General features: G+C 42.5%; 1 protein-coding gene and 1 pseudogene across 1 annotated transcript; one reads left to right on the forward strand and one right to left on the reverse strand.

The window, feature by feature from the left end:
• Positions 1-352: 352 nt before the first annotated feature.
• shisa2a (shisa family member 2a) lies at positions 353-1,863 on the reverse strand. Its single transcript, XM_064977071.1, has 4 exons — positions 1,857-1,863; positions 1,091-1,309; positions 605-882; positions 353-523 (listed from the first exon to the last, which is right to left on the reverse strand). Exons 1-4 carry the CDS (start codon positions 1,861-1,863, stop codon positions 353-355), a joined length of 675 nt encoding a protein of 224 aa, XP_064833143.1.
• Positions 1,864-5,937: 4,074 nt separating this feature from the next.
• Positions 5,938-12,072, forward strand: LOC135548425 (myotubularin-related protein 8-like; annotated as a pseudogene).
• The last annotated feature ends 2,403 nt before the right edge of the window (positions 12,073-14,475 follow it).

Here is a 14,475-nt window from a genome sequence, read left to right on the forward strand (position 1 = left end):
AGCATTCTATCGTGGTACCCATACGTAAAAAGTGTCTTCGAAATAGCATATGATTAACTTTGCAATATCATGAGTAGGGCTCCTTTTGACAATATAGGCCTATGGGATGATTGTCATGCTATGTATTAGTCACTATAGTACAGTGGGATTTTAGACTGTTTGGAATCCTTATTACAGGATCAGAGTTAAGACTTAAGACAAAAAAAGTTAAAAATACATTTTATTTTACACTGATAAATATACGCTGAAATCAGTGGATAATAAACATTCCATAAATAACTCTTAGACAAGGCAAGTGGGCACTCAAAAAATGACTATCATGTGGCAAAAAGTTGTCCATAGAGTAAACACCTCATATTGTGACACCTGTGTACAACTGTTCTGTGTGCATTGGAGTCTGAGGGATGGAATGGACCAGTTGGTGTCCGTACATTGAGCGGTTATCTATGAATGGAGCCATTAGCAACGTGTGCTCTGGGGGCATCCCATAGTTTAGATATGGCTGATAGAATGGACCAGGGGGCTGCGGATGAGGCACATACTGGTTAGACTGTGTGCTTGAAACAGGGTATCCATTATTCAAAGGCGTAACATACATGTTTACGTTGACATCAGTGCCAGGAGTGGAGGTGGTTGGTTGTCTTGGGGGTGCCAATGTTGATCTTCCTGTTGAGCTAGAACTAGACTGGCGAGATGGAGTCATGCTCTCTGGAGATGGCCCTCCAGATTCCAACAGGCTGTTCTGGAAGGGTGCTGATGCATTTTGACGATCCTGTGCCTTTGGTTTTAGGCACTGGCAGCAACATATGGACACAATGGTACCAAGTAGCACAAAGGACAGAAATGTGCTCACAACTATCACAAATGGCAAGTAGGCGGGTACTGGAGGGGAAAAAAAGATAGAACAAAATGTAAATGCTGAACCACAAACCACGATTGATGAATTGTATACATTGAACCAAAATTACTATGCCTGCTATTTACTTCTAACAGAAATGCTTTAACCTTTCCAATGGAGAGATAATTTATTTTCATTACATTTTAAATGTTGAATAAACCAAAAATAGAACATGTTGACACAAAATCTTACCCGTTGGTGTCATGTTGATTGTGTTATCGTTTTCAAATTCAAAACCTTCTTCCAGGTCACAGGAGCTCTGATCCAGCCTCGCCTCCTCAGCCGTGCAACAGTAGCGGAGAGCACAGGTCCCACAGCAGTACTTTGCATCCTGGCCGTCATACTGCTCTGGACACTGGAAGCCCTTGTGCCAGATCTTGTAAGAGTCGGACCAGCCATGGCAATACTCTCCTGAGCTGGCCACAATATGTTTGTGTATCAAAGAGAAAAATAAATATAAAGCAATTAAAAAACGCATCTTGTATGACAGGAAAAACCCTCACACCCAATTGGTGAAACAGCTGTTTGGAGCTTCAAAAAGTTCAAATCAAAAGCCCAATGACATGCTCACAATTGGGAAGAAAATGGTCAATGAAATATCAACAACAATGCAATGGATGAAAAAGTGATGTTATCCAGTCAATGGTCAAGTGGTGAAGCAAGGCAGATCTGTGACCATAATGTGAGTATGTGGCTATTTCACTTCTGTTTTATCCTCTGCCCCTCTCCCTCACACCTATTGTGTGCCTAATATGGGAGGGGCTTGATACATTACTTTGCTAATTTCATGTAGGCCTGCCCCAGGCCAAGACCTGTCTGCACTTTTGGATAAGGAGACAATACTATATGGGATAATAGGCTACTGGAGATTTTTTTTTAAATGTTCATTCAGATTCAACCAGCCTTACTCAATTAGATATTCAAAATAGTAATGTGAGGTCTGGGTGTAATGTGTTACCTTGCATATTTCTTTGAAAAGTTGTTGGAAGAAAATGAAGAGGTCTGCATTCAGTGCAAACAAAAATAAGTGAGGAGTGGAGGGAGGGAGGGAGGGAGGGAGGGAGGATGTGTTTGATACTACAATGTAGACTTTCAATCTTTAAAATGAATGATATATAACTTATAAATGCCTCATGACCTTACTTCAACTGTCATACACCATCAAAATTCCTAATATAACCTAAAATCAAAGGTTATTGGTAGCGTACACAGTTTAGCAGATGTTACAGTGAGTGCAGCTAAATGCTTGTGTTACTAACTCCTAACAATGCAGTAAAATTGTAAAACAAGTACACAAATAATAATAATCCAATACTAAAAAAAGAAGAAATCAGGAATGTTAGGACAAATCCAGTTAACAACCCAAATAACATTGTATCAGTAATCCAAATGCATGCTGTGTATATACACCAGAAATATATACTAAGAATGATATGTACAGCAGTAGATACAGTATATTACAGTGAGCTATGTTAAAGAATCCGGTAAATAAATACAGGCGGTGTATATAAACATTGTAACAAAAATGTTGTATAAGAATGAGCTATGTGAAGAATACAGTATATGAATGAGAATCCAGTATATAATCCAGGGTCGCCTAGTGGTTAGAGTGTTGGACTAGTAACTGGAAGGTTGCAAGTTCAAACCCCCGAGCTGACAAGGTACAAATCTGTCGTTCTGCCCCTGAACAAGGCAGTTAACCCACTGTTCCTAGGCTATCATTGAAAATAAGAATTTGTTCTTAACTGACTTGCCTAGTTAAATAGGTAAAATAAAGGTAAAATAAAAAAATATAAATAAGAATCTAGTATATAATCCTGTATATAAATAAGAATCCAGAATATAAATATGTGGTGAGTATTAACACTGTAACAAAAATACAATGTGCAGTTGTAGATATTTGAATGAGCCATATGAGATTACAGTAAATTAAAATGCTGTGTGAAAAACAATCTAAAATAAACGGTCCAGTGTTTAATGTCTATATATACATGGGTCAGCAGCGTTGACTGTGTGTGTTTGTGTGTTATGTGTGAGTGAGTCTATCTTTGTCTCTTACTTACTACAGAAGTACTGCTTACAAATCTTGCTTACTACAGGAGATGGCGTGATGGCTGTTCAACAGTCTGATGGCCTGGAGATAGAAGCTGTTTTTCAGTCTTTCGGTCCCGGCTTTGATGCACCTGTACTGTCTCTGCTAGATGGTAGCAAAGTGACCTTGTTTTACTCAATTGTTTTTTAACAATGTAATTGTAAACAAACACCATAAAGCCTCAAAACATGGTTAAAACTTTAATTTTGATTTCTATGATGGTCAGTTCTTGCATCCATAGATATGTATTGGCGGGGACACGTGCTGTTATTCTTTTAAATGCAGATTGCCCCTTTACTATTGTTCTAATTTACTGTGGTGGTTGCGTTAACCGTTTAGGGTTTCATGGACAGGCTATGTCAATGTAGGCCTAAGCCTGGTCTGTCTGATTATTATACTAACTGGATAGCATAAGATACTAGGCAGAAGAAAAACTGATTACATTTAGTCATTTAATCCTTCAACCCCCAACCAACAGGGTAGAGTAAACAAACTGTGCAAACAGTACGCTTGTCAGAGCTTGGAGCCGACTGGGGTGGTGATAATGAGTCTGTTTATCTTACCACAAATTTTTAAGTCTAGATTTAGGAGGTCAAACACTATCTGTACCACACCCGGAGAAGTGCTGTATTCCCATTTACCTAATGAGCTGTAGCCAAGTGGCATTGTTTTGTATATGCTTTCTCAATAATAAACAGAAGTCAGGTCAATTGAATAATATCAAACCTTGACATCAAACACCTAGCTATCCTAATCAAATGTTGTTGCTGTATTGTAATAATAAAGTGACAGGTTTCTTATTGATAGCAGTCAAGATACAATACATGTTTTTATGTCCTTATATAAGCAGTGGTGGAAAAAGTACCCAGAAGTCATACTTGAGTAAAAGTAAAGATACCTTAATAGAAAATGAAAAAGTGAAAGTCACCCAGTAAAATAATACTTGAGTAAAAGTCTAAAAGTATTTGGTTTTAAGTATACTTAAATATCAAAAGTAAATGTAATTGCTAAAATATACTAAAGTGCCAAAAGTAAAAGTACAAATTATTTCAAATTCCTTATATTATGCAAACCAGATGTCCCATTTTGTTGTTTTTTTAATTTATGGAAAGCCAGGGGCACACTCCCAACACTCAGACATAATTTACAAACGAAGCATGTGTGTTTAGTGAATCTGCCAGATCAGAGGCAGTAGGGATGACCAGGGATGTTGCCTTGATAAGCGTGTGAATTGGACACTTTTCCTGTCCTGCCAAGCATTCAAAATGTAACAAGTACTTTTGGGTGTCAGGGAAAATGTATGGAGTAAAAAGTTAATTATTTGCTATAGGACTGTAGTGAAGTAAAAGTTGTCAAAAATATAAATAGTAAAGTACAGATACCGTAAAAAAACGACTCAATTAGTGCTTTAAAGTATTTTTACTTAAGTACTTTACACCACTGTATATAAGCACCTAACCTCTACATTCATATTTATCAGAAAATAGCAGGGAGAAAAAATACATCTCCTATATGACATATCGCTGAAATCCATTGCAACGTTAAGGGCCATTACTAGCAAGTCAGCCTCAGTGAAACAAGCTTGCTGAATTAGCATCACAAACCCTAAACTGGCTGGCATTGTTTGTTGAATGCTAATTGGAAGGCATTTTAGACAATTGCAATTTACTCTCTTTGTGCTATACCTAATCTCTGCTAATAACATGATGACATGACCAGGATTCTCCAGCCGCTCAGGATTAGAGTTAAATCAGTATTATAAATTAAATTGAAATAAAAGTAGTTGAGGACTATGAAGAATTATTTAGACTTTAAAGCATGTACTAGCATTCACTAAATTCTTTCACTCAAATATATTATGAGAATATAACAAATCTGGTGTAATAAATTAGCAACAGAGCTCCCCAAGGTAAATTTACTCAGATTCACTAATTCAACAGGTTGTTTTATTTGTGATTGTTTTGACAAAAGGACAATCAATGCCCTAAATGGTATTATTTTTCAATCAGCAATGACATTTTCTCAGTTATCAGGTTATACATCTGGAGGTAAGTAAAAGAGTCATTCAGATGATAATAGGGCTATCAATGGGGGGCCTCCCAAGTAATTAGGCAAATCATGGGCCACCCTGCAACACCTCACCCTAACGGTTTTGTCTAGATAGAGTACAGTTTATGTTAAAATTGCCTTTTCGTAGCAGGTTAGGAGAACATACACAACAGGTTAGGAGAATTAACATAGCAGGTTAGGAGAATTAGGTTATGGTTAGGAAAAAGGCCCTCCACATGATAATAAGAATATCCATCTTGACGTTCTAATACAGTAAGTGATATTCCATGAATGCATTCATAACCTTTTGTCAACATTGTTAATGAAAGCTTTAGGATATGTTCTTTGTGTGTTCTTATGGTTTAATCAAGTGTTGTATTTCATATAATTGAAATGACTAATACCCGTACAATAATATCTCATATCAGCACAATGTTGGTATTTACCCTTGCTAAAATTAGAGCAAACAGACACAAAACATAATAAAGTGTTATGGGTGTTTGAACAAACCAATAAGCAGTCTCAGCAAGTGCATGCAATGTCCAGACATGCTGTATGAAGGCACACCAAATAATGCCGGTGTGCGTGGTAGGGGTATATTTTCCTGTATACATTTTCCTACCGCAGCAAAATATGACACATGGCTGCATGGATTTGAAAACGGCAACCTTGTCAAATTTTACGAATTTTGGCTGGGTTTACACAGGCAGGACAATTCTGATCTCATTCCACTAATTTGTCTTTTGACCAATCAGATCAGCGCTGATGTGATTGGGCAAAAGACCAAATAGTGGAAAAATATCGGAATTGCTGCCTGTGTAAACGCAGCTTTAATTCATCGTCTACAGTTCCCCACAAATAAGGCGACCTGGAACGCATCCACCGTTTTTTGCTCGGCTGGGACACAACATTGCTTAACGTGCAAAATCGTTTCCTCGGGAAATGGCAAAAGACTATAAGAAAAATGTCGCTGTGAAAAAATGTATCTGGTTTAGATCAGCATCCATTTCTCGGCATAGGACAGTGGAGCACATTTTAACGCCAAAGGTAAGTGACCACTAGCTTGTAACTACGCGAACATTAACTTCACTAGCCAGTATAACTTGTCACATTTCCTAGGGGAGTTTTAACTGACTCGTCTACTTGTTCTTTAATTTAGCTAACTATTAAGTATGTTATAGCCGTTTGGGCATTGGTTTAAGTTAGTAGCTTGCTAGCTGTGTCATCAGAGAAATGTATTAGACATACATGGCTCTTGGTTTCATGAGACTAACACAGTCACTACAAGTTAGTTAACTAAATGACATCCCTGCAAATATTGTATAACTAACCCAAGGTAGACAACGACCACAAGTCCAAATTAGTCCTAGTGGGAAGAACCAGCAAGGGGGCAGAGCCAAGCACGAGCTAGCGAGATCCCTTGGAGTGGTCTAACATGAATTTGCATATTCCATTAGGGAACAGCTACTCTATTACACATGCTCACTTCAGAGTGAGTGTGTAGAAAAAAATTCTGATTTACAATGAAGGACTACACCAGCCATTGACCCAGATGACGCTGGGCCAACTGTACGCTGCCCTATGGGACTCCAAATCACGGCCGGTTGTGATACAACCTGGAATCGAACCAGGGTGTCTGTAGTGATGCCTGAAGCACTGAGATGTATTGCCTTAGACCGCTGCGCCACTTGGGAACCCCAATAACTAATTTTGCCCTTGCACTCCTTCTAAACAACAGGGTTTTTATTTTATTGCTTTGGCAAAGGGTAACATCTACCAAATTTAGTCCACTCTATTTGTAACATATTCTAGTTTTGGGAACAGAAAAGTACAGTTTTGAGATCAAATGTTTTATTGATGAGAACATTTGCATAATGTCAGACAGAAATCAGCTTCTACCACGGCTGGCCACTGGGCTACCTCATTACCATATTTGGTAGTAGTGAGTGGAAACATGGATGCTTCACACTTATACATGGCTCATTGTTCTGTCTGTGATCCCTGTGTTGGAACCTCTAGGTCTCCAGGATTTCCTGCTGTTTGTTTTAGTAGGAGTGCTTGGAAATATTTCTCAGCCATTCATTCACCTGCTGATATTTGTTTTTCAGAGAACTGACTGTGGACCTCAATCTGGCCTAATATATATATTTTTTAATTTAAAATGACAGGTGGAATAAGTTAAATTGTTAGAGTGATACACTGCAAAGAAGCCAGCCACTGGCACTCTCTATCTCACAGAAACCCATCTCATCTTTGTGGAGACATCCTGTAACACTCGCAAGGAAACATGGGTATGACATTTGTTCAGATATCATGGCAAGGGGTGAGAGCCAATGTACGTGCTATGAAAACACCCCTGGTCCTTTCTAAAACTATTTACCACTTTGATGTTCACCGCTATGAAGGCACTGGATAGATGTACGCTTAGTTGGTGTGTAAGCAACCATGCCCCTTGGTAGGAGGAGTGGTGCCACACTGATTACGCCTACACTTATCCAGGTTTCTGCTAACTTTGAAGTGGTAGGGGTAAGAGACTTTAAAGCCAGGACTCAAGATTAATAGTTTTTGTTTCACTCATAACCAGGTTTTACACCATCTCATAGCTACAGTAGAGAAACTCCCTCTTACAGCTACAGGATGCCCGCTTCACATTTCCTGCAAGAATTTCCATGTGGCTCACTTTGTCATTCCTAGCCAAAAGAATGAGATTGCCCAACGAGTTTTAGGAAATGACAGAATTCAACAAGAACTGAGGTAAATATACCAATTCTATGTCAATTGACCAATTCTCTATTCAATTCTATGCACATGTTTTCATAGCTATTGTTATAGTCATACATTTTTTTGTTCCCTCTGATGGATTGCTTAGCTTTGCAGCACATATCACTCAGAACTGGGCATTCCTAAAACTGCAAGCAAGGGCACAGTCTTGGGGAGTGCCAAATTCAGGAGCAGAGGGTGCATTCCTACTCTCTCCTACTTCCACAAGCAAAGTAATGTAAGTTCAGACTCTCCTTTATTTAATGCAAGGGTCAGCGACTCATCTCTGATCATGCTATACTTACAGTATATGTTAATGATTACAAAGGCATTCCAAATGCACTTCATGGTGACGCTGTTCTGGTTTTTCTCTCACATACCAGGCTGCCATTTGCCGTTGTAGCCAGCCCCTGTCTGGGTTAAATGTTCGATGTGTAGAAGATGAGGCGATGCTACAGGCAATCAGCTAGGCTAATCCCAAAAGCACCTTCATGTATGGTGGATACCAGACCTAAGGTAAGAACCACATTTTAAGATAAATGTATTGCTAATTTCCCCTCTGTTGTATTTTGCTCAACCCTAACCCAAACTGTCCTGCCTTTCTTTTATTTCAAGTTTAATGCCATGGCCAATAGAGCAGCAGGGAAGGAATACAAGAAAGAGGACAGTACTCAAACATCCGCTTTCAGTTTGTGGGCATCGAGAATATCCATGTCATGAGAAACAGTCTGCAGAAGCTTCTAGAAGGTTACTATCATTGGTCTCACATAAAAAGGGATGAACCATAATCTTTGGGTGTAGTGGTTTTTATTTATTAATCATATACTTGTGTGTAAAACTCAAGTCATTTTGCGGCATGAAAAGACGAGGCAAAGTTCATGCTTAACAAAGCCTTCAGTTTATAAGGCCTAGCTGTCTGTTTTCAGTGTGTGCTATGAAGTCTCCAACAATGAGTGACTACTTGACGGGACTGGAGAAGTCTGGTTGTGTAACGGCTTTCTTCTGTTGAAGGAGGAGCGGACCAAAATGCAGCGTGATGGTTACTCATGTTTATTGAATGAAAGTAGACTAGACGTGAAATAACTGAACATGAACAAAAACAACAAACAGAACGTGAAAACCTAAACAGTCCTATCTGGTGAAGACGCAGAGACAGGAACAATCACCCACGAAACACTCAAAGAATATGGCTGCCTAAATATGGTTCCCAATCAGAGACAACGATAATCACCTGACTCTGATTGAGAACTGCCTCAGGCAGCCATAGACTAACGCTAGACATCCCACAAAACCCCAAGACAAAAACACACCACAATAACCCATGTCACACCCTGGCCTGACCGAATAAATGAAGAATAAACATAATATATTTCGACCAGGGCGTGACAGAACCCCCCCCCCCCCCAAGGTGCGGACTCCCGGACGCACATCAAAACAATAGGGAGGGTCCGGGTGGGCGTCTGTCCATGGTGGCGGCTCCGGGACGTGAAACCCACTATAAATGGTTTAGTCCCCCACTCCTCGCGTCCTAGGATAGTCCACCTTCGCCGCCGACCATGGCCTAGTAGTCCTCACCCAGAACCCCACTGGACTGAGGGTCAGCCCGACACTGAGGGTCAGCCCGGCACTGAGAGGAAGCTGCATCCGGCAGATCCTGGCTGGCTGGCGGTTCTGGCTGGCTGGCGGTTCTGGCAGATCCTGGCTGGCTGGCGGATCTGGAAGAGTCTGGCTGACTGGCGGATCTGGAAGAGTCTGGCGGATCTGGAAGAGTCTGGCGGATCTGGAAGAGTCTGGCGGATCTGGAAGAGTCTGGCTGCTCCATGTAGACTGGCAGCTCCATGTTGACTGACAGCTCTGGCTGCTGCATGTTGACTGACAGCTCTGGCTGCTGCATGTTGACTGACAGCTCTGGCAGCTCCATGTAGACTGGCAGCTCCTTGCAGACTGGCTGCTCCATGTAGACTAACAGCTCTGGCTGCTCCATGTAGACTGACAGCTCTGGCTGCTCCATGCAGACTGACAGCTCGGGCTGCGCTAAACAGGCGGGAGACTCCAGCAGCGCTGTAGAGGAGGAAGGCTCCGGCAGCGCTGAACAGGTGGGAGACTCCGGCAGCGCAGGAGAGGCGATGCGCACTGTAGGCCTGATGTGTGGTGCTGGCACTGGTGGTACTGGGCCGAGGACACGCACAGGAAGCCTGGTGCGGGGAGCTGCCACCGGAGCACTGGTGTGTGGAGGTGGCACAGGATGGGCTACACTGTGAAGGTGTACTGGAGATCTTGAGAGCAGTGTTGGCACAGGACGTGCAAGGCTAGGCATGTGCACAGGAGGCCTGGTGCGTGAGGCTGGCACCAACTTCACCAGCCGACTAACACGCACCTCAGGAAGAGTATGGAGCGCTGACCCAGGTGCCATCAAATCCCTGACACATTCCGTCGGGCGAATTCCATGCAAAAAGCACCAACACAGCAACTCCCTCATTTCTCTCTCTTCTAATTTCCCCATTAACTCCTTCACAGTCTCTGCTTCTCTCACCTCCAACACCGGCTCTGGTTCTGGTCTCCTCCTTGGCTCCTCACGATAAACAGGGAGAGTGGGCTCAGGTCTGACTCCTGACTCTGCCACACTCCCTGAGCCCCCCCCCCCCAAGACATTTTTGGGGCTGACTCTCAGGCTTCCATCCGCGTCGCCGCGCTGCCTCCTCATACCAGCGCCTCTCAGCCCTCGCCGCCTCCAGTTCTTCTTTGGGGCGGCGATATTCTCCAGGCTGATCCCAGGGTCCTTCTCCAAACAATCTGTCCTCCCATGTCCATTCCCCTCTTTGCTGCACCTGCCTGTTACCACGCCGCTTGGTCCTGTTGTGGTGGGTGATTCTGTAATGGCTTTCTTCTGTTGAAAGAGGAGCGGACCAAAATGCAGCGTGATGGTTACTCATGTTTATTGAATGAAAGTAGACTAGACGTGAAATAACTGAACATGAACAAAAACAACAAACAGAACGTGAAAACCTAAACAGTCCTATCTGGTGAAGACACAGAGACAGGAACAATCACCCACGACCACACTCAAAGAATATGGCTGCCTAAATATGGTTCCCAATCAGAGACAACGATAATCACCTGACTCTGATTTGAGAACCGCCTCAGGCAGCCATAGACTAACACTAGACATCCCACAAAACCCCAAGACAAAAACACACCACAATAACCCATGTCACACCCTGGCCTGACCGAATAAATGAAGAATAAACATAATATATTTCGACCAGGGCGTGACAGGTTGGCTGCGTCACATCAAGGCTGTGATGGATGTTGGAGTGTTTCTCGCTAAGGTAATAGACATCCTTCCATGTAGCCATCTCCTTTGTGTTGCTATGTTTGAATTAAACATTCTTATTAGGTATCTATAACCTGTGAAAAAATGTATTAAAACCCCCAAATGATCATGTTTGCATCTACTTTTTACTCTAGCATGTGGTTCTGAGCTATCCCTAGTCTCTACTAAGGCTGTGGCTGAGGAGAAGGCTAGCCTGCTTATGCACTGCTCAGATGGCTGGGATCGCACAGCCCAGGTGTGCTCTCTGGCCAGCATCCTCTTGGACCTCTTCTATCAGACCATCAAGGGACTCATGGTGAGAACAGTCTGGTTTACTAACAGTATCTTGACAATATGAGTATTTGTGTGCTGGACTGCACAGTTATTGTCTATTAAATCTAGGAATTATATTTGGGGAAATATCTTATTCTATGTTTAGTTCCCTGTTTGCACTATTCATATAGCTTCACGGTTCGTTTTGTTAGTTTGTTCAGTGTTTATGCTATTTAATAAAGAAGAATGTACACCTACCACGCTGCACCTTGGTCTCCTTCGTAAAGTGGTAAAGGATCCTGGACGTGGGAGGAAATATTGGCAGGAAAGGATCGCCTGCCATGGAAGCAGGGGGAGATATCGTCACCGTTCCTCCTGCGCTATGAGGGGACATGGTTAGCACGGAAGCCAGAGAGGCAGCCCGACTAAAAATTTTGGGCGGGGGCACACATGGAGATTGGCTGAGTCAGGTTGGAGACCTGAGCCAACTCTTCGTGCTTACCACAGGGAGTGTGTGACTGGTCAGACACCGTGTTATGCAGTGATGCGCACGGTGTCTCCAGTTTGCATTCATAGCCCGGTGCGCTCTATTCCAGCTCCTTGCATTTGCCGGGCTAGAATGGGCATCCAGCCAGGACGGATGGTGTCGGCTCAGCGCTCCTGGTCTCCAGTACACCTCATTGGACCAGGATATCCTGCGCCGGCTCTGCGTACTGTGTCTCCGGTGCGTCTGCACAGCCCAGTGCATACTGTGCTAGCGCCCCGCACTTGTCGGGCTCAAGTGAGCATCCAGCCAGGACGCATTGTGCCAGCTCTACGCTCCAGATCTCCAGTGCGCCTCCACAGTCCAGTACGTCCTGTGCCTGCTTCCCGTACTCGCCCTGAGTTGTGTGTCTACAGAGGTAGGGAGGGGGGGTACTGTCACGCTCTGACCTGAGATATCTGTTTTTCTTTATATTTTGGTTACGTCAGGGTGTGACTAGGGTGGATACGCTAGTTTTTGTATTGTCTAGGTGATTTGTATGTTTATGGTGGCCTGATATGGTTCACAATCAGTAAGCTGTTTATCGTTGTCTCTGATTGGGGATCATATTTAGGTAGCCATTTCTCTTTGGTGTTTGTGGGATCTTATTCTATGTTTAGTTGCCTGTCTGCACTATTCATATAGCTTCACGGTTCATTTTGTTAGTTTGTTCAGTGTTCATTCTATTTAATAAAGAAGAATGTACGCATACCACGCTGCACCTTGGTCTCCTTTGTATTACAAACATGACAGGTTCACTGTTATAAGCTAACTTTTTTGATGAATTTAAGCAAAATTCCCACATTTCCCGGGCTTAACTTCCTGTGGAACATTTCTAGAAAAATTCCAGCCCTTTGCAACCCTAATTATTGCTCTAGTATCTCTACTATGAGAGATACTAGATACATACTATGACAGCAATTCACTGTAATAGGTACACAGGTTGTATCTGGCACAAGTGACGATTAAACTGATTTGGATTTCAAAGACTGCCATTATTGTAATGTTTGATATTACAACATTGATGTGTGATATCTTTTTTATCAAGCATATGCTTTTTGCAAATGTATGCCTTTATTACTATATGATTTATATTGCCTGAATACTCAATGATTATTAACACCACAGTTATGTGTGCTTCTGTCAGGGTTGTGGTCAATTTCATTTTGTATTATTTTTAATTTAACCTTTATTTAGCCAGGTAGGCAAGTTGAGAACAAGTTCTCATTTACAATTGCGACCTGACCAAGATAAAGCAAAGCAGTTCGACACATACAACAACACAGAGTTACACATGGAGTAAAACAATCATACAGTCAATAATACAGTAGAAAAATAAGTCTATATACAATGTGAGTGTAACGGATGTGAAATAGTGAGCTAGTTAGCGGTGGTGCGAGCTAAATAGCGTTTCAATCGGTGACGTCACTTGCTCTGAGACCTTGAAGTAGTGTTTCCCCTTGCTCCGCAAGGGCCGCGGCTTTTGTGGAGTGATGGGTAACGATGCTTTGTGGGTGACTGTTGTTGATGTGTGCAGAGGGTCCCTGGTTCGAGCCTGGGTATGGGCGAGGGGATGGTCTAAAGTTATACTGTTACATGAGCAAGTGAGGTGAGATAAGGGAGGTAAAGGCAAAAAAAAGGCCATGGTGGTGAAGTAAATACAATATAGCAAGTAAAACACTGGAATGGTTGATTTGCAGTGGAAGAATGTGCAAAGTAGAGATAGAAATCATGGGGTGCAAAGGAGCAAAATAAATATAGGAGGGAAAGAGGTAGTTGTTTGGGCTAAATTATAGATGGACTATGTACAGTTGCAGTAATCTGTGAGCTGCTCTGACAGCTGGTGCTTAAAGCTAGTGAGGGAGATAAGTGTTTCCAGTTTCAGAGATTTTTGTAGTTCGTTCCAGTCATTGGCAGCAGAGAACTGGAAGGAGAGGCGACCAAAGGAAGAATTGGTTTTGTGGGTGACCGAAGATATACCTGGTGAGGCGCGTGCTACAGGTGGGTGCTGCTATGGTGACCAGCGAGCTGAGATAAGGGGGGACTTTACCTAGCAGGGTCTTGTAGATGACCTGGAGCCAATGGGTTTGGTGACGAGAATGAAGCGAGGGCTAGCCAACGAGAGCGTACAGGTCGCAGTGGTGGGTAGTATATGGGGCTTTGGTGACAAAACAGATGGCACTGTGATAGACTGCATCCAATTTATTGAGTAGGGTATTGGAAGCTATTTTGTAAATGACATCGCTGAAGTCAAGGATTGGTAGGATGGTCAGTTTCACAAGGGTATGTTTGGCAGCATGAGTGAAGGATGCTTTGTTGCGAAATAGGAAGCCAATTCTAGATTTAACTTTGGATTGGAGTTGTTTGATGTGGGTCTGGAAGGAGAGTTAACAGTCTAACCAGACACCTAGGTATTTGTAGTTGTCAACGTATTCTAAGTCAGAGCCGTCCAGAGTAGTGATGTTGGACAGGCGGGCAGGTGCAGGCAGCGATCGGTTGAAGAGCATGCATTTAGTTTTACTTGTATTCAAGAGCTCACCTGGAGGGTTGTTAACAGTGTCCAAAGA

This window comes from Oncorhynchus masou, chromosome 11, assembly GCF_036934945.1.
Source record: "Oncorhynchus masou masou isolate Uvic2021 chromosome 11, UVic_Omas_1.1, whole genome shotgun sequence".
Taxonomy (NCBI): Eukaryota; Metazoa; Chordata; class Actinopteri; order Salmoniformes; family Salmonidae; genus Oncorhynchus; species Oncorhynchus masou.

What these genes read in the sequence shown, in the direction of transcription:
- shisa2a (XM_064977071.1), bottom strand. An exon ending in AATCAACATGACACCAACGG is followed by an intron (nt 883 to 1,090) that starts GTAAGATTTTGT and finishes TTTCCCCTCCAG; the next exon opens with TACCCGCCTACTTGCCATTT. An exon ending in CTCCTGGCACTGATGTCAAC is followed by an intron (nt 524 to 604) that starts GTAAACATGTAT and finishes CCTCATCCGCAG; the next exon opens with CCCCCTGGTCCATTCTATCA.